This window comes from Lotus japonicus, chromosome 1 (assembly GCF_012489685.1).
Source record: "Lotus japonicus ecotype B-129 chromosome 1, LjGifu_v1.2".
Taxonomy (NCBI): Eukaryota; Viridiplantae; Streptophyta; class Magnoliopsida; order Fabales; family Fabaceae; genus Lotus; species Lotus japonicus.
This window is the reverse complement of record NC_080041.1, coordinates 1356470-1374761: the sequence shown is the minus strand read 5'-3', so window position 1 is coordinate 1374761 and position 18292 is coordinate 1356470. Positions and strand designations below refer to the sequence as shown.

Below are 18292 nucleotides of genomic sequence, written 5' to 3'. Positions count from 1 at the left end.
TCAATATAAATAATAGGAGGTAAAAAAAAAGTCAAATGTAGCAAATTAAACGTAACACAACATGACCTTTTTTTGATGAAAGAATAACAAGGTGGGCAACCTCGGATTCTTGAAAAGTTGGCAATTGGCATTTAGGAAACAAGCCTTTCAATCTCTACTTTAAGAGAAAATTAATCAAATCATCAATCCATATGCAAGCATAACTATATTTATTTATACAATGCAATAAAACATCACCACACACCAATCAGTACACTTTTGTATTCCTTTACTGCAAGGTAACTGTGTGTGCATGAGTAATACATGGTCCCACTTAAGGCACAATTACTACAATTGCAATGATGATAAGGCAACAGCAAAATCTACATTAGTATAGTCATTTATGTTTTTGGGACTATCTTCTTTTTTTTTGAACTTATGTTTTTGGGACTATCAAATCCACTAAATATTAGTCCATCTAGAAGTGATTACTTTAAAGTTTCTCCTCAATTCATTTTGGATTCGGCTTCCTTATGATTTTTCTCAATAGGTTTTTTCTAAGGAAGGTTTTAACGAGGCCCTTTCCCAAGTGTGCTCTTCCAAAAATAGGTTAGGCAAGTTCTGATTCATTTTAAGCTTCCATGAGAGAGGCTTGTTCTCATGTCTCTTTTTTCTCATTTATTCAATAAAGCTTTTCTTTTGTTGTCAAAAAAAAAAATTCATTTTGGATTCCTACAAATATTTTTCCATGTTAATATCAGCCTTACTAATTAGGCACATAAAGTTTACCTGCCTAAAGTATATGAAAAAATGTCTTGAGATTCTCACTCACTATAATAGGATAAACAATGACAATATTATGGCAGACCCGCACGAGAGTCCCTTCATTGGATTCTCCCTGATGTGGGCCTGCTGAATGCTGAGATCAGTATAGCCACATATCTGACAAAATGGTTCAGTTGATCAGTTCCTTAACTGCAGTTTCCTTTGCATGCTTTGAAAAATCAAATTTATCAATCAATGATCCCAATATGTTCACACTCGCAGTTGAACAGAAAAATATCACATATGACAGGATTTCTAGCCATAAACTGCATCCCTTTTATTGCATATATATTCTGTGAAATATTCCAGTGAACCCAAAATTATGGCAATAGAAACGACTCCTTGTAGCTTTTGTGATTGTGTGCCATCCAGAAACCTCGCATTCATGGGCGGACCTACCACAGGGCTTGGTAGGTCCAATGCCCTGGCTCAAAGAAAAAAAAATGAAAATTTCTTTGGACTAGGTAGGTTTTTTTGACCCAAAAAAAAATAGAGAAAAGACAAATTTATAAGGAAAGACAAAGTTTAGGGACTTAATCATAAAATTTGCCTAGGCTTCCTAAAATTTCTAGTTCCGCCACTGCTCGCATTATGATCATTTTGTAACAATTTAACTAAAGTATATGAACTATAACTATTTATCTTATAAGATATGTTAAACACTAAAAGACCAATTCATATCAATTGGATTATCCAAAAACAACAAGGTATTCCAGCCTAAGTTTGATGATTCATGATTAAATAGACCGTTACACTCTAGACAAGTAATAAACAATTTAGACAAACTATAGACGGTTAGGCCTACAAAAATCATTGATCAAAATTAAACTTTCAAAAGTACAGCCTCTGTTCAAACTGTTTTCTCCCTTTTTTCCAATTGTTGTACGGTTAGGTTTACTGGTTTTTATCCTTGATGCTTTCCTGTATTGGATTCCATGCATCTGGATTTTGTGTGTACATGAGTACTAGAATCCCTTGTCCTATCTTACATATACATGTTTCTTTGGCTGTTCAATTTTTTTTTGGTGCATGTACTGTAAAGGCAGAGTACCAAATATTGTTCAAATTATTTTTTTCTGATGCAGCGAAAGGTTTAGATTTTACTTTTTACTAATTGATAGAGAGTAAAATAAATTAATGCCATTAAGTAACTAATTGTGGTCATAACTCAGTAACATCTCAAGTTTTTCTAACAACATTAATTGTAGTCAGAACATAAAATCTTCATCAACGATGCTGAAGAAAAGTAGAAGAGGAAAAACCATAAGATTTGCATAAGAGAAAGAAAGCTTATAACTTTAATAAATCTCTCTCAAGGAGACTGCTTAACAAACATGTAGCTATTGTAGAACTTCAAGCTCTAATTAACACTTACAAACCTCAAATCAAACCCAATACACTTGCACTCAGCACACTTTAAGGTCAGATCATATATCTTCTATAAGAGAGGGGGAAAAAACCTAAAATCTAAAACTAGTGTCAACCCTGCTAAAATTAGCAGAAGGAAGGGATGAATATAACTGCCCCCCTTAAGATCAATCACTTCAAAATCTAAATTTCTCAAGCATATACCTCTTACAAGAGGTGTGATGAGAGAAAAGAAACTAGAATCACTTCAAAAGACCATCTTCTAAAGTGTCATGTGCTCTACTATACTAGCATGTTTTGTTTCACGGTTGAAATACTTTGGAATCACTTTTGATTATAAGCTACAAGTGTTAGCTTCTAAGCAAACAGGACATCAATTCTGTGTAAATCGTGAAATCAAACACGAACAAATGAAACCGGAACGTCTCGAAGGGCAACACTGAAGAAGACCTCCAAGTCCAGTGGTGCAAAAAAAGCCAAAGGTGATCTTCTCAAAGAGCGATTTGAGAGCACCCTTGGCTTCTTAGGTGCTGGTGGACATGTTGAAATTTCTGGTATCTTAAACTTTTGACCCTTTGGAGTGGAGCAACAAACACTGATGGTAGAGACTTCAGCCACCTCAGAATCCTTGGAGGAGTCTTTGGAGCTTGATGAAGAGGAGTTTGCAGAGAAAGCTTCTAGCTTTTGGCTCTGTGGATGCTGCTTCTTGAAGGGTCTTCTTGTAGGCTTTGTTGTTGTTGTTGTTCTTCTACTTGTCTTCTTTCTTGTTGTTTTTGTTGTTGATCTTCCATGAGGGACCATTTCTTGAGATGGTAAAAGAGAAGCTTCTGAAGGTTTAAGTAAAAGACTTGGTAAAGTTCAATGTAAAGTGGTACATACAAAAGCTGCAAGCAGTGGCAAGAAGAACCTTAGACCTTAAGGCTTTACCAGGAGCATAAGCAAGGTTATCCTTATGGAGAGATCTAATGCTTTGAAATTATATATTTGACTGAAAAGTGGGTTTTGTGGAAAAGTCAAGTAATGATTCCTCATGAAATTAACAATAATATTTTTGTCTTTGTAGCCAAACACAGGTTAATGAAAAAAAAAAGGAATCCAAGAGATACTTGTGAAAAAGCAGACCAAACCCATTGAAAGTCAAAATTACTACCCTTCAGAGGCCCTTGAAACACACAATTTACTAACCAAGCAAAATTACTACCCTAAAGAGGCTCTTGAAAATCTTGAGAGTTTTTTTAAAACAACTCAAAGGAAAACAATTTTGTCCCAAGTAAAAAAAGGGAAACAATGAATTGAATTTTCAAGCGAATAATTATGGACAAGCTTTTTAAGGATATACTAGCAACTGAAGGTGCCATTGTTTTCACGAAATTTATGTATTGTATACGCCATTTTTTTTATTAGAAGGAGTTTGTATTATTCAATCTTAGAACATTTATGATAGATAGACATCTAGACGGCAATACGTATTTTTCAAACCGCACATTTGATTTGCTCTGTTAGAGTGTTAGTTGTCTAGTCATGCTCAGATTAATGTAAAACAGAGTTATGTTTGAGTAAAAAAATTATACAAAAGACCTCGAAAAGTTCATCCAACATTTTAATTATTAGAGCGTAATTGTCCAATTTATTCTTTAAAAAACACTTTTGTACAACAAAAAATCACGTTGAAAAGTTTTTAAATATATTTTAAGTTTTCAGAAAATCAAAATCTGAAAAGGAAATCATTTTTTTTCTTATTTGGACAAACATTTGTGTAATTTCCAACAAGAGATAAGCCAATTTACCAAAAGAAAGATAACAAGAGATGCACCAATACCAGAACCAGAAGAATGTTCAATGTTGTTTAAACATTTGTCGATATACCGGAATCCGAATGTTGCTTACCAGAATCCAAATTTTGTCTACTATTACCCCCTCGACATGTTTGCTTACACAAACAATTCCAGAATGACGATGAAACTAAGTCCTAAAATTGACATTCACTACTCATATGGTACAATACTAAAAGCCTGCAAATTACTTTGAGCTTCCGAATCGCAAAGAGTAATAATACATCATGTAAGCAATAAGAAAAATAGACCTTGGGGGTAACCAGCCCAGGAGTGCTTACAAAATTGATAAGTTTCACACTCCTCTGGCCAGTTTAAAAAAATAAAAGCAATCTTGTACACCTGCAAAAGGAAACATGATAAAAGCATGAATCAATTTAACACATCTAGAACAGAATACCATATTGTTTATGAAAAAAAAAAATCAAGGGAAACATACTATTGATTCACCAGACAAAAAAGAATACTTGAAAGTTGACCCTAATAAAAAATTGACAATCTCAAAAGGATGAAAGAAATAGAATCATAAGCTCTAAAGTTTGCTTGACTGTCATAGGAATATTGAACTACAACCAACTTTATAAAGATTTTAACATCATATATACCATATAAGTTTAAGCAGATATAAACAACTAAATAACATTCAACATTCCAATTTTCAATTACATATATAATAATTTTCGCTTGTAACTCTCATAAAATAGAATATCTAGAAAGGAACTTCAGGACAGACAGTGAAAAAGTCAGTGAAGTGAAGCCATTGAAACATACCATATTGGAAGCTTAAACAGAAGGCTGGATATGGGGGGAAATAAATTCTATAAGGATTTCTCTTCTTTGCCTGCAGCCCAAGGACTTCAAATGTAGGAGCTAACTAAACTTAACTATCACCAAAAGTAATAATGTGCCCAAGTGCAAGTCTTGCCCGAAGCTGCATAAGAAAAATATACAAAATGACTAAAAGAAGCATATAACAAAAACCAATTTACAATGAAGATTAAAGGACCTTCACATCCATGCAAGAATCATTGACCATCCTCTTGACTTGAGAAACAATGCCAAGATTACGCAGTTTTACAATCCGACTAAATGCACCGCGACTTGAAGGAAATGTCAGATTTACTATGACCCAGAGAGCAGATGCGCGTAAATCATTGTCATTACTCTGCAAAAACTGGCTCAAGAAAGAGTTTGACCCATCTTCTGCTTGTGGAAAGAGTAGCTGCATTATGGCTTCTTTATGAAACTCATTTCCACTTGCAATATTGCTTAGTGTGTACATTCCCTACACAGAAAATAAAAACAAAGGCATCATTAATCAGCTTGAATAAAAACTCTGTTAACCTTTTATACCTCCTACTGAGAAATGTTGAAATATTTGTATGGGACAGTTTCAAAATAACAGACTGTAACAATAGTTTTAATTTGTAGTATTTTACAATAACTAAAAAAAATTATATCAAAATAAAGTAATGGCTAGCTAGATATATCATTAAAACAGATTGTCCTGCTACATGAAAGGATCAGTAAGCATACTTGACTAGTGAATAACACAATTTCAAAAATTTGCTGAATTTCTCTGTTGATATACCAGAAAATAATAACATTAATAATAAATAAATAAATAAATAAACAGCACCACATTCCCAAGGTGCTATATACATTGTTGTTGAACCATACAAGTAAGGGAAATTGATTAAAGTGGGTGTCTTGTTCGCCTGTAAACATTCTATACAAAAGTAAACAATATTTACAATTGCAATAAAAAATTAATATTAATTATTTTATTATTTTATACACTATGAGATGCACATTCATCATCCAATAAGCAACTAATAAGACACTAACCATGCTCCGACAGAATACTAGCCTAAAATCAAGAGAAAAAACCACAAATTTTTTTAGATAAAAAGCTATTAATAAATGGTGGAAAGAAGTGCCAACAAGGCTGTAGCTCAATTGGCACTTGCCCAAGTCTTTAGACTTGGGTGTGATTCTGATGTAAGAGGTCCCATCCTCCATCATCCCACCTGCCCCTCCTCCCCAACCCAAGAGCTTGCAGCTCCTATGCATGATTTAACCCCAAAAAGGAAAGAAAGAGGTAGTACAAAAAAGGAAGAATATAAGAATCATAAAATATCCTAACATTTCCATATTTACTATTACTAAATAACATTTATAGCAGTGCCAATAGTAATGTCTGATTTCCACAAATGACTAATTAGTTCAAAATTTATTTCCCACCTGTATCCCAATTTCAACTTTTGAGGATTTTTGCAATTGCCTTCCAACAGCATCCAGTATGATACCATCTCCAGCAAAAGCATATTCAATACAATCAATACTTCCATCAATAAAATTGCGAACAAGGGCTAGAGCTTGCTCTTGAACAGAAGGCTCAGGATCTGCAGGGTATACAGAACCAATGATGACTTTCTTTGCCAGGGACCAATTAATCAGAAGAAAAAAAAAATGAACTGACAACGAAGATCATTACCACAGATGAGGCTAGCTAATGTAGACACTGTCAACTCCATAAAAATTCCTTCCTTACAACTCTTATCTGCAAGAAATACCATGTTCCTTAGGACCCATACAGCATTCAATCTCAAAGACGAATCCATAGACTTTGTGAATTGGACAAGCTCTTTAATGCCTCCGCATTGTATGAATGTTGACTTATGGGGTTTAAAGTCAACCACTATGTTGCTAATAGCACCAAGGGCCGCAACCTGGAAGAAAACACAGAAAAAGTTGTCCTTACTAAGTTTTAATAGAGCTAATGAGGGAAAATGAAAATCACTTTAAATATGAGTAATCAAGGAAGTATAACTTTGAGGGAAAATCGAAGTGTTGCAGAGCAGAGGTCATGTTGGATCTAATAAAAGGTAAGCTTCTAGGTATAATTAATAAATAGGCATAAATGTCCTTTGTTATAACCTCATTTGAACAAGATACGATATATCTAATGCGACATAATACTCCTAGTGCTCAGCAGATTGAGTTTGTTTTACAATATCAGATTTTATTGTAATACATTTTTTTTATCTATTTGACAACACGGTTCAAATATTATTAAAGAAAAAGTGTCCAGCAAATCAAAATCCCTCTTTTGAATCCTGTATTCTGAATGTCGTATTTTGCAACAGTTTAAATCCAAAAATTAGCACTTTAAATAAGCTCCCCCCTACTCTGCATCAAATCCAATATATCTTCCATCCCATACTTCCAAATTCAAGGCTAAGTTTTAAACCCTTAGAACTGAACTATTCAACTATGTTAAAGAGGGGATTGTTAAAAATACTTAACACCAGCATGTATGGCCTTGAATAGACGATGGTCTATAAAACCAGCACCAAACAGTGGATAAATTATGATAAATTCAAAAATAAAACTTGGAAACTATTAAGATAGGTGGCACAAACACAAAATGAACACAGATACTACAGAAATTACACGAGTCCTAATTGAATATATCTTTCAAATCATAACGAAAAACTATCTGTTAAACTTCCCAATCATTAGGCAGATAAACTATAGACCATCTTAATTAATCAACCAGACAAGCAAAAAACCTAATCTCTGAGTTATTTCAATTTCAAGTTTGATATACATTAACAGGCAAGAAAATAGCATATAAATAATCATGAGACTAGCATGAACAATAGTAACATAAAATTATATATGTAAGAGGCACATATTAAATTGACTTTTTCAACCTCCGACTCTGAAATTAATTTCTAACTCTTCAGTGTGATTGACAGATTCTTTTAAGCATTTTTTGATGAAAGAAACCTAGCAACTAATTGAGTTAATTAAATGCAAAAATAAAATAAGACATACCTGGACAGAAGTAGAATGATCAGAGAGAAGCCGAAACAATGGAATTACAATCTTTTCATTCATAAAACAACCTGCACTTAAATTCTGAATGCAAATTTATAAGAACTAAGTTATACATAGCATAAAAGACTTCAAGTGCCATTAGTTGCAAGTTGCAGACCTTGACTGAGCGAGACACACTTCTTAAGCAAATGCAAGCTGCGGCACGTACATTGGCCTCATCATGGGTTAAGGCATCAATTAAAAGATTCAACACCTGTGTTCATAAAAAAGAGTAGAAGGAATTGCAAGCAGACTTAGTATCCACATGTATAGGTTACTGGTGCAAAAACTGAAAAGAAACACAAAACTGATTATTGTGTATCTTAAAGGAACACATTGGATTAATTCAAATATGTTCATGGTGGCATGATAAAATATTATATCATGAAAAGAACAATTTGATCAATACGACAAGTCAACAACAACCAAGTCTTTTCTCATTAAATGGGGTTGGCTCCATGAATCACAAGACGACAATACATCATAATACTTTAGAAGGCTTAAACATGTTTTTGGTCCCTACAAAATAGGGGTCCTTTGGCATTAGCCCCTACATTTCTAAACGTGCTGATTCGATCCTAAACGTTCTAGAATAGGTGGTTTTAGTTCCTGCTGTCAGTCTTCGTTACAAAAAAAAAAGGGGACGACGCTGACGGAGCTTGTTTTCTCTCTCCTAGTGGAATTACAAGAAATATAATTAAAAATAAAACATTTCCACACCACTTAATTCATTCATTTAACCCTAATTCCCATTTTTTCCACATTTACCTTCTTTGAGCTTAACCCTCCGTAAACATTCAGAGAAGAAAGAAAACCCGAGAGTTCTGTTCGACTTTCCCTTCGTTTTCTTCATCATCTGTCTGATTGGTGCTTGATCGTGGTCGTTGAGGTGTCAACGACGAGGGTGTGACGGCGGTGCCTCGGTGGTTCGTTGGTGCTTCTGTGTTGCTTCACTGTGTTTGCTGTTCGAGAAGAGCAAGTAAGTAAAAACCTTTCCTTTAAATGGTTAAACTATGTGCAAATGGCTATGGGTATGGGGACCATTGATTTGTAAGGGTTTATAATAGTGTGCGTGATTATATTGAATAATGGGGGTGGGGACCATGGATTTCCTCTTTAGTGTTCACATTTTTTCCAATCAAAGAGTGAGTGGGGTATAGGAGGTAGAACTCACTCGGTACAGCCGCGCGCCTTCGACGATGGCGCATAGGATGAAGATGAAGTTCTCACATACATCATTCTCTTCTGTTCGAAAGATCGAGCAGCCTCCTTCATGCTGTTGCAGTTAAATCAGAGTAGGGACTGAAGCAAAGGGTGAAGAATTGGAAGAAGATTGCTGCAAATGATGTTGATGAGAGAAGGGAATAGTGAAATCAGGAGCTAGGGTTCTCGTATGAAAGGGGAGAAATTGGGGGAAAATTTGGGAATTAGGGTTTAAATGAATGAATTAAGTGATGTGGCAATGTTTTATTTTATTTATATTTCGTGTAATTCCACTAGGAGAGAGAAAACAAGCTATGTCAGCCTCGTCACCTTTTTTGTAACGAAGACCGACGGCAAGGACTAAAATCACCTATGTTAGAAAGCTGGGGATCGAATCAGCACGTTTTGAAATGTAGGGACTAAAAACATATTTAAGCCTACTTTAGAACAGCTAAAATAGCAGAAGGGAGGCCTAAACTTAATCTGTGTCAAAGCAGTTGTTAGAGGTTTATGACTTAGTAGTGGTTATGTCAAAGGTTTCTTTGTTTGTGTATGCTAATTTAGTCTTTTGTAACTCTCTCATGTATATGGATTTTAAGCACCCTTTGTGCGTATGATAGAATACATTTTGGCTTATCAAAAAAATCACAATACTGTATTACCTAACATCTCTAAATGATTTGACCTATAGTTTCTCTTGGTCTCACTCTACCGCTAACTAACGGACTGTTTCCCATTTGGTCAACCCTCCTTACTAGCTCTTCTCCATATCTTCTCAACACATCGCAAACCCACCGAAGAAAATAGTCTACCATCTTTTCTACAATTTGAGCTACCTCAACTTTCTCTCTATTGATCATATTCATATCCCATCTTGCCTCGTGTAGTCATAATATTGACATCTCTACGATTATAGAAGTGTCTAACTGCCGGTATCAAGGTAGTCAAAATCGCGCTATGAAGCATTAATGTGAACGATTTAGCGATTCTGGACCCCTGGCCGCTTTGAGTGCTCACTAAATCTTAAACCATGCTAAACCATTTCCTAGCTTAAGTTGGATGTTTAAGTTTTATGGCTTGATAGTTTCATGCTTCCTAAGTTTTATGGTGTTTGGATTAGTAGTTTATGACTTATGTATGACACTCCTATGAATTACGAGTTACGTTTTATGACACTTTATGATTTATATATGACATTCCTAAGAGTTTTGGTTATTTATGCTGTTTTATGTGCACATAAGAATTTAAATACGTATATGAATAGCAAAATTTACTAAATCTTACAATTTAGCAATTTACGATTCACGACCCCTCTCCACTTTAGATATAAACCTCGATTTTGACTACCTTGGCAGGTATTCTTTTCGATTTTCATCAGTTAATTTTGCAGCAAAGAATACAATAATATTTATGGGGGAGGGGACTGAAAAATGTATATTCGCACAAAACAACAGACCTGCAATGAAAGAAACTTAGACCTGCAGCATTCCAATTTTGAGCAAAGATTAGCTAATGCTAGAAATATCCCTTCAAGACGTTTGGGATGCAAAGCACAATTTTGTAAGTGATTGTAGAGCTTGTCGATAGCATTTGCCTCAAATGCTAACTTATGCAAATCTTCCTTTTCCGCAAGTAAACTCGAAAAAGCAAAGGAAGCCTCGTCTCCAACTTGACCAGAATCATCAAGGAGCTCAAGCAAAATATGAATCAGTTTGGCCTTGATTCCTATATCTTGAAGATAGCAAGATGAAGAATTCTTTACACAAATCAAGCACAAGCAAGCTAGTAACCTTGTCCTCGGACATCTGTCCTTCGTCAATTCAATTACAGAACTCAAAGCTCTTCCATTTTGAAGCTCAACAAATTTCGAGACGGCTCCTAGATTGTTCTTAAGAATAGTAGCTAGGGACTCTAAACTAGCATCTCTCTGGGTTATAGAACCATCAAGAAGGCCCATAAGTTTCTCTAAAGCACCAGCAGAACATACTACATTTTGTTCGTCACTTGTCTCGCAGGAATGAATAATAATGCTCGCACCTAGCCCGGCAAGATTCTCATTCTCACTCTTAAATAGCGAAAGAAGAAACTCCATGTTTGCCTCATGAAAAAAATCAAACTTCGGCGCGAGTTTCGATTGATAAATCATTCGTAAAGAGCGCGCAGCTGCATCCACAACCTGAAATCAAAATTTGAATCAATAGATAGCTGATTTTGAGATAAACACATTAACATTAACATTCCAATTTCCCAATATATCATCATAAGCAATAAACAATATAAACATTGGATCAAATCATCTACATTTCATCTTAACCTAACAATCTGCATTGCAATTTCCTCTTAACCGCTAATTCATGGTAGCAAAATCAAAGAACGTTGTAATTAACAGAACCGACTGACCTTCTCATCAGCGGCAGAGAGGAGCCTGATCAGGTGAGGGAACACACCGGCGTCAAGGACGGCGCGGACGCCGGCGTCGACGCCGCATGCGAAGCTGCCGAGCGCGGCGGCGGACTGAACGATGAGGCTGGAGCCGCAATCGGAACTGGCATCGGCTCCGGTAAGAGCTGCGGCGACGGCGGGGACGGCGCCGAGCTTGATGTAGGAGAGCTTCTTGGTGCGGTTGCCGATGATCTGGTTCTTGATCTCTCGGATGGCCTTGAGCTTGACTTGGCAATCGGAGGAGGAAATGGAGAGAAGGCGGTCGAGGATGAGATCGGAGGCGGGGCGAGTGGCCGGCATGGTGATTGACGGCGGAGGAATTACCTCCACATTTCAATGCGAAAGAACACGCGAAGAGAGAGATCCCTATTTTTATTTTTGTTTTTTGTTTTTTTTTTATATATTTTTGGTTTTTATTGTTTATTGTAAGAAGAGTTTTCATTTCAATGGTTAGATTTGGATAATTGAGGGTGTTGTTATTATGTGGACTAATTTGGACTTTTATTGGAATTTAGAAAGTGGCGCCCTTTTCTTACAGAATACAGAACATACTTTTACCTAAGCCTTACCTACCTAAAATTCATATAATTCATGCTACTCCTTTAATAGTGTGTTTCAAAATTTAACGGTTGTGGAAGTTGAACCATTGAAGCGCGAGGGAACATGCCATTTTTTGAAAGTTATCGGTTGTGAACCGTGGACTCTGAACCATTGAGATTGAGCTGTTGAGGCACGGTTGTGGCGTAACCATTGAGGCATAAGAAAATTTTTTTTTTTTTGGAAATTTATCAAGTTGTGGATGTTGAGGGACGATGAAACATTCATTTTTTTGGAAATTTATTGGTTGTTGGTGTTGAGCCGAGGAGGCATGAGAAGACATTTTTCCTTTTTTGGAAATTTATTGGTTGTCGGTATTGAGTCGTTGAGGCACGAGGAAACTTTTTTTTTGGAAACTTATTGGTTGTGGGCGTTGAGCAGTTGAGGCACGAGGTAACATTTTTCCTTTTTTGGAAATGTATCGGTTGTCGGTGTTGAGCCATTGAGGCACGAACGGACATTCTTTTATTGGAAACTTATCGGTTGTTGACATTGATATGCTGAGGCACGAGGAAACATTCTTTTTATGTAAACTTATCGGTTGTGGACGTTGAACCGTTGAGGCACGAGGAAACATTCATTTTTTTTTGAAAATGTATTAGTTGTGGACGTTGAATTGTTGAGGACAAGGAAACATTCCTTTGTCGGCACTTATTGGTTGTGGACGTTGAACTGTTGGGGCACGAGGAAACATTTCTGGGGGGGGGAAGGGTAGCTCACTTGGTGAGCTAAGGGAATGAAGGGATTTGCAGGGTGAAGGGCCAGGGTTCGAATCCTGGTGAAGGAACTAATTTACTAACAATTAACAACTAACATTTGCTTATAAAAAAAACGAGGAAACATTTCTTTAAGAAACTACAATTAGTAACGTAAGTTTTACGCGCGTATGCGTTTTTCCAGCGCGGTTCCAAACATACGATACAACTATGTTTGATCAAATTCCATTGAACAAAACTGATGGAAAACTTTCCTTACGTGTTCTCATTGATGTAAAGCCCAAATTAATTTTCCAATACTTGGAAATGGAAGTTTTTAATTTACCCAAACACACACTAATACAGTTAACCTCATTCTTTAAGCTTCTAGTGGAATTTTATGTTGACAAACCTTGTATAGTGTAAGAAAAAAATAGTTGTTTCTTGACGGTTGTGTTTTGCCATTATGCTTCTATAGGATACTCCTTTTATGATAGCAGGGGAAATTAATTTCATCTCTTTTGATAAATAAAAAATGTACAGTTAATACATAGGCTTCATTCTCCTTCTATGAACAACAATAGCTCTCCTGAACTTGTGTCATATACAACCAACATATCACATGTTTCACGTCTTTGGTTATTGAGGTCGTACAACAAACTTAAATTAGAATTCAAGTATACTCCATGTTATTTATTTTTGTGTGTGTGTGTGTGTGTGGAGTATACTCTATATGTGTTCATTTACTAGCCCAAATCACAAAGTTATCTTTGTATGGTGAAAAATAGCAAAGTAACATTCTAGGCATGTTCAAATTTATGAGTTCCAATTTCCCTTAAAAGTCAAATGACAGTTCTTTGAGTTCTCTAAAGTTAATCATAATACCACAATTAATTTTCATGTTATGCCCTTAATTCGACTTATACATGAATGCATTTGCAATCTGTCACTTCTAGCCTTTCTAATGATAATTTCTCTAATGTCTTTTCACTGTCTCTTCCATGACAATAAGACTTATTTCATGTACCAATTCTAGCCTTCCGAATAATAATTTCTCTAATGACTTTCAATTGTCCACTTTGACCGGCACAACTTATTCCAGCTAGCCTGATGAAGGGACCTCCTCTCAACATTATCACCCCCGAAGAACCTGGAAATCATGCTATCAATCTCTCCACAAAGGTCGTTAGGAAGCGTAAAGCAAGACATAACATAAGAAGGGATGGCTTGAGCCACAAACTTAATTAAAACATCTCTTCCTGTTCTCGAAAGAGACCCCTTTTTCCAACCCTTAAGTTTTTTCCACACCCGATCCTTAACAAATTGATAGTTGGCAACCCCAAGTATTTGTCAGTGTTTTCTACTGCCTTTACACTCAAAAGTTGTTTAAGTTCATAAAGAGGGTTTCGAGGCACATTTCGACTAACTGAAAGCATAGACTTTTTCAAGTTAATCATCTGCCCAGAAGCACTCTCATAGGCGGCGAGGATGATTTGCACCACCTCAGTCTCCTGATCAGAAGCTCTTACAAAAATGATGTTGTCATCTACAAAAAAGCAAGTGTGAAATAACAGGTGCATGATGCGCAATTTTAATACCATGTAAGGAAGAAAAATCTATAGCTCTCTATATTAGAGCAGAAAACACATCTCCACATAAGACAAACAAATAAGGGGAAGAGTCACCCTGTCCCATACCTCTACACGGGTTAAAACTCGGTTGAGGATTACCATTCAACATGATTGAAAATTCCACATAGGACACACAATTCATAATAAGAACCACCCAATGGACGGGGAAACCCATCTTTGTCAATACAAACTGTAAGATCCATTCAACTCTATCATATGCCTTAGACATATCGAGTTTCAAGGCCATCGTGTCATTATGGTCAGAAATTTTCTTTTTCATGTATTGAAAATACTCATGAGCAATTAAAGCATTATTAGTAATCAGCCTACCCGACACAAATGCACTCTAAGCATTGCAAATAAGACTAGGTAACACAAACTTTAACTATTCGCAATAGTCTTAGTAACAATTTTAAAGATTACATTATAAAGACTTATTGGCCTAAAATGTGTGGCATGCACAGGTTGTTGTGTCGACTCACAAAGAGATCAAACGACTCAGTGGATACACTTCCCTCTAGACTTGGATTTATGAGCATTTTCCATCTAGTACATTTTACAGACATGTGGCGCCGAGCTACACAAAGGGACTTCCCCAGTTTAGGTTAGGAGAGCTCATATAGATGACATGGACATGCAATTCGTCATATGGACCCCTTACTGTGATCACAAAGAGTTCTGCTCACTCCAACAAGTGTCACTGTATTCGGGGTACATTCATCCACTAAATGTCAATCGACCTTACCTCCCATAGAGAGTGTTTCACTAGTTCGGGTACGTCTATACGGTTCCCAATGACTCCTCAGGCACGATATCCACAATGGAGGAGATAAATGTTGCGTTCTTGGCTCATGTCAATGAAGTCATCCCGCTAGGGAATCAGGCTGCTTTTCCTACAGAGTCGGTCTTCGGTTACATGCCTTGGGTAGGCCGAGTATCACATATGTTCATCATACCCGACTCTGTGCATGCACAAATGATGGAGTGGTAACTTTAAGTAAAAGTAACTAGCATTCAGTTATGTTTTTTATTTTGTGTTTCACTAACATCCAAATTTTGGCCTTTTCAAGATGTTATGCGCCTAGTGGAGAACTGGCTCATAGAGGCGCTGAGTGCAGACGATGCACCTTCGGTCGGGGTTCATTTATGAGAGATCATGTAGAGGGCCTTGGACTATGTCAGGTGTCAGAGTAACTCCACATTCGTTTACCATAGGAAGCTTACGAGAGACATATCCACTTCACCGATGGGGCCTAATTCGTAATTGCATTTTTGGATGTCTATTTTCATTGACAATTTGTGTTGATTCTAGACATTACTATTTATAGGTTTATGTAGTTTAGTAATGATCTGTAACACCCCAATTTCTCAACTGAGGAGTCACATTAGTAACCTAACAAAGTCTAAGGACCAATCTGCAATCCCTAAAAACCAAGGGAATTTTTTTCTGTAAAACAACTAAACACTTCGGCTAAAAGGTTGGAAACATACCATAACTTTATTTAGATAACTTGTTTCCCGATATACAGTAATAATAGTTTACAATACCATAAGTAAGGTTCAGAATAAACATGCGCACTTTAACAGTGGCGGAAGCAAGACTTTAATAACAGAGTTCTCATAAAGTAAAAGAGACTCCAACATAATCCACAAGAAGAGAAGCAAAGCTGCTTCTCATACCTCTACTCCACCGCTTACAACTCGATCTCCAACTCGAGTAGCTATGCATCGGCGGAAGGATCTCCATCGCCTAATAGCGTTAAGCGCCCAAACAACAAGTAGCAAATAGAAAGGGTTAACTCCATGCAATTACCATGTATAAAAGAGAAAAATCATGCTGTTCGAATTTAATTACCTGGCATGGTAAATAACTAGCAACATAACTCAACTCATATATCAACAACTTAAACATAAATCGGACTCAGATAATAATAACCTCAACAATGTAACATCAAATCAGATACCAATAAACCAATACGAAAATCCAACAACATAGGGTCAGGTGTTAGTTCCCTATAATGCAACTATATGCTGCTAACAAAATGGATCGATCAATATCGTCTCTCAAGACGGGACAATGATAGGACACACCTCCTCATCGCCACTTATAACGTCATACATGACGGGACAATCATAGGACACACCTCCTAATCGCCACTTAACGTCACACAAGACGGGACAATCATAGGACACACCTCCTGATCGCCACTTAGCATCTCGCAAGATGGGACAATGATAGGACACACCTCCTCATCGCCACTTGACTCAAGCCCTATATGCCAAGTCAGACAATAACAAAGCCCACCCAAGGACCAATCCAAAGTAACCACATGTTCCATCCACTAGGAAGCAGTAACGACAGAAACCAGTAAACGGCCGAAGCCTCTCAGAAAACATTTTCCAAATTCAGCATAATAATCATAATCATCTGCCAATCAATATAAACATCTTCATCTCAAACACAGGCAGTGCGATAAAAGCATGCAAGACTCAAAGACGCTCTAAAACCGAGTTACCCTTACCTTCGTGAGTAGAAGTTGGGCATGGAAATTGCGAACCTAGAACAAAGAAAACACAATCATCAACACAAGCTTCACTAGGAGCAACACGATCTACTAATACTAATCGAAATCGTAAAGAAAGCCTCTAAAGCTTCAGAGTTCCTATTTAGGCACAAATTGACAACGGAGACTTCGTTCGCTAAAACGAGCATAACTCGAGCTACAGAACTCAGAATGACACGAAACCGGCGCCAAAATTTCGACAATTGAAAGAGCTACGCAATGGCTCAGGTCATAGAGACCCAAAAATTATTTTTGGACACGGTACCCAAGCAATTAGGTTTCGGCCACTATGGAAAATAGAGTTTTCGAACTTTTTCTTCGATCTAAATCAATTCACAAGGTAGTTTTAGGGTAAAACTAAGGCAAAGAAATTGTCGGAACAATTTTCGGACAATCGGGTCGAAATACGACTATCCAGGGGCATTTTGGTCCAAAATAAAGGCTCAAAACTTCAAAGTTATCAGTTCGGAAAACAAATTTGACGGCAACGATCCTCATGATATCCGTGACAACAAATCCTAAAGGCACGAAGTCAGATTAAGTCTTTTCGACAATAAAGTTTCGAAATGTGAGACAAAAAGAGTTTTGAGTCAATTTTTCAGATCCTGGACAACTGAATCGCAATCAGAGTTTACTGACAGAGGTTTTAGACTCAGGGGAACATAAGGAACATAACCCAAGCGAGAAATCAGAGAAATCGGACAATTTTAGAAAAAGCTCAAAACTTAGAGCACAGAAACGACTTCAGAAACTCAGCAGAAACAGAAATCAGAGGCAGGATTCATGATAGTTACCTCGATACCTAGAAGTAGGGACGAACTGCACGAAGATTGGTCAAGTTTTCGCGGAAATCTCCTCCCCCCTTGCTCCCCACGAAATCAGCCACAAATGGAAAGAAAATGAGAGGATTTTGCTTTTTCGCGCTATTTATAGGCGGGTGAAATCGCGGGAAAATGAAAATTTCGCGATTCCGATTTTTGCAGCACGATCACCGAGAAATTCTAAGAGAGATTCTGGCGTCAGAATTCCAGAACTCAAAACAAATATCTAGGATTTGGGAAAAACGATATCGAAAAACTCAAAAGCGGTGTCGGTTAATCTGCCCCGAAAAACTACTTTTTGCTGTGATGCTCAAACGACAAAACTTCCAACTGAAGAAAGATTGGAAACGTCGAAACAAGTCTGGCAACATGGACGGAATCTTCGTTAGAAGTCCCGAATAGAAAAAGTCTTCATCCATTGCTCGAAAATAGGGTTTCGAAGCAAAGAAA

At 36.8% G+C, this 18292-nt stretch overlaps 2 protein-coding genes and 1 long non-coding RNA gene across 3 annotated transcripts; all 3 read right to left on the bottom strand.

The window, feature by feature from the left end:
• Positions 1 to 2073: 2073 nt before the first annotated feature.
• Positions 2074 to 3698, bottom strand: LOC130732936 (cyclin-dependent protein kinase inhibitor SMR13-like). Its single transcript, XM_057584959.1, has one exon. The coding sequence runs from the start codon at positions 2971 to 2973 to the stop codon at positions 2569 to 2571; it is 405 nt and encodes a 134-aa protein (XP_057440942.1). The 5' UTR covers positions 2974 to 3698; the 3' UTR covers positions 2074 to 2568.
• A 256-nt stretch (positions 3699 to 3954) lies between these two features.
• On the bottom strand, positions 3955 to 11945 carry LOC130732935 (uncharacterized). The gene is made up of 9 exons (XM_057584958.1): positions 11493 to 11945; positions 10549 to 11268; positions 8008 to 8103; positions 7848 to 7931; positions 6502 to 6736; positions 6249 to 6409; positions 5011 to 5289; positions 4776 to 4935; positions 3955 to 4346 (listed from the first exon to the last, which is right to left on the bottom strand). The coding sequence occupies exons 1-8, from the start codon at positions 11832 to 11834 to the stop codon at positions 4885 to 4887; spliced, it is 1968 nt and encodes a 655-aa protein (XP_057440941.1). The 5' UTR covers positions 11835 to 11945; the 3' UTR covers positions 3955 to 4346; positions 4776 to 4884.
• Positions 11946 to 15837: 3892 nt separating this feature from the next.
• Positions 15838 to 17905, bottom strand: LOC130731488 (uncharacterized). Its single transcript, XR_009016696.1, has 3 exons — positions 17816 to 17905; positions 16980 to 17015; positions 15838 to 16207 (listed from the first exon to the last, which is right to left on the bottom strand). It is a non-coding gene; the product is annotated as an uncharacterized LOC130731488 (long non-coding RNA).
• Between the last annotated feature and the right edge of the window lie 387 nt (positions 17906 to 18292).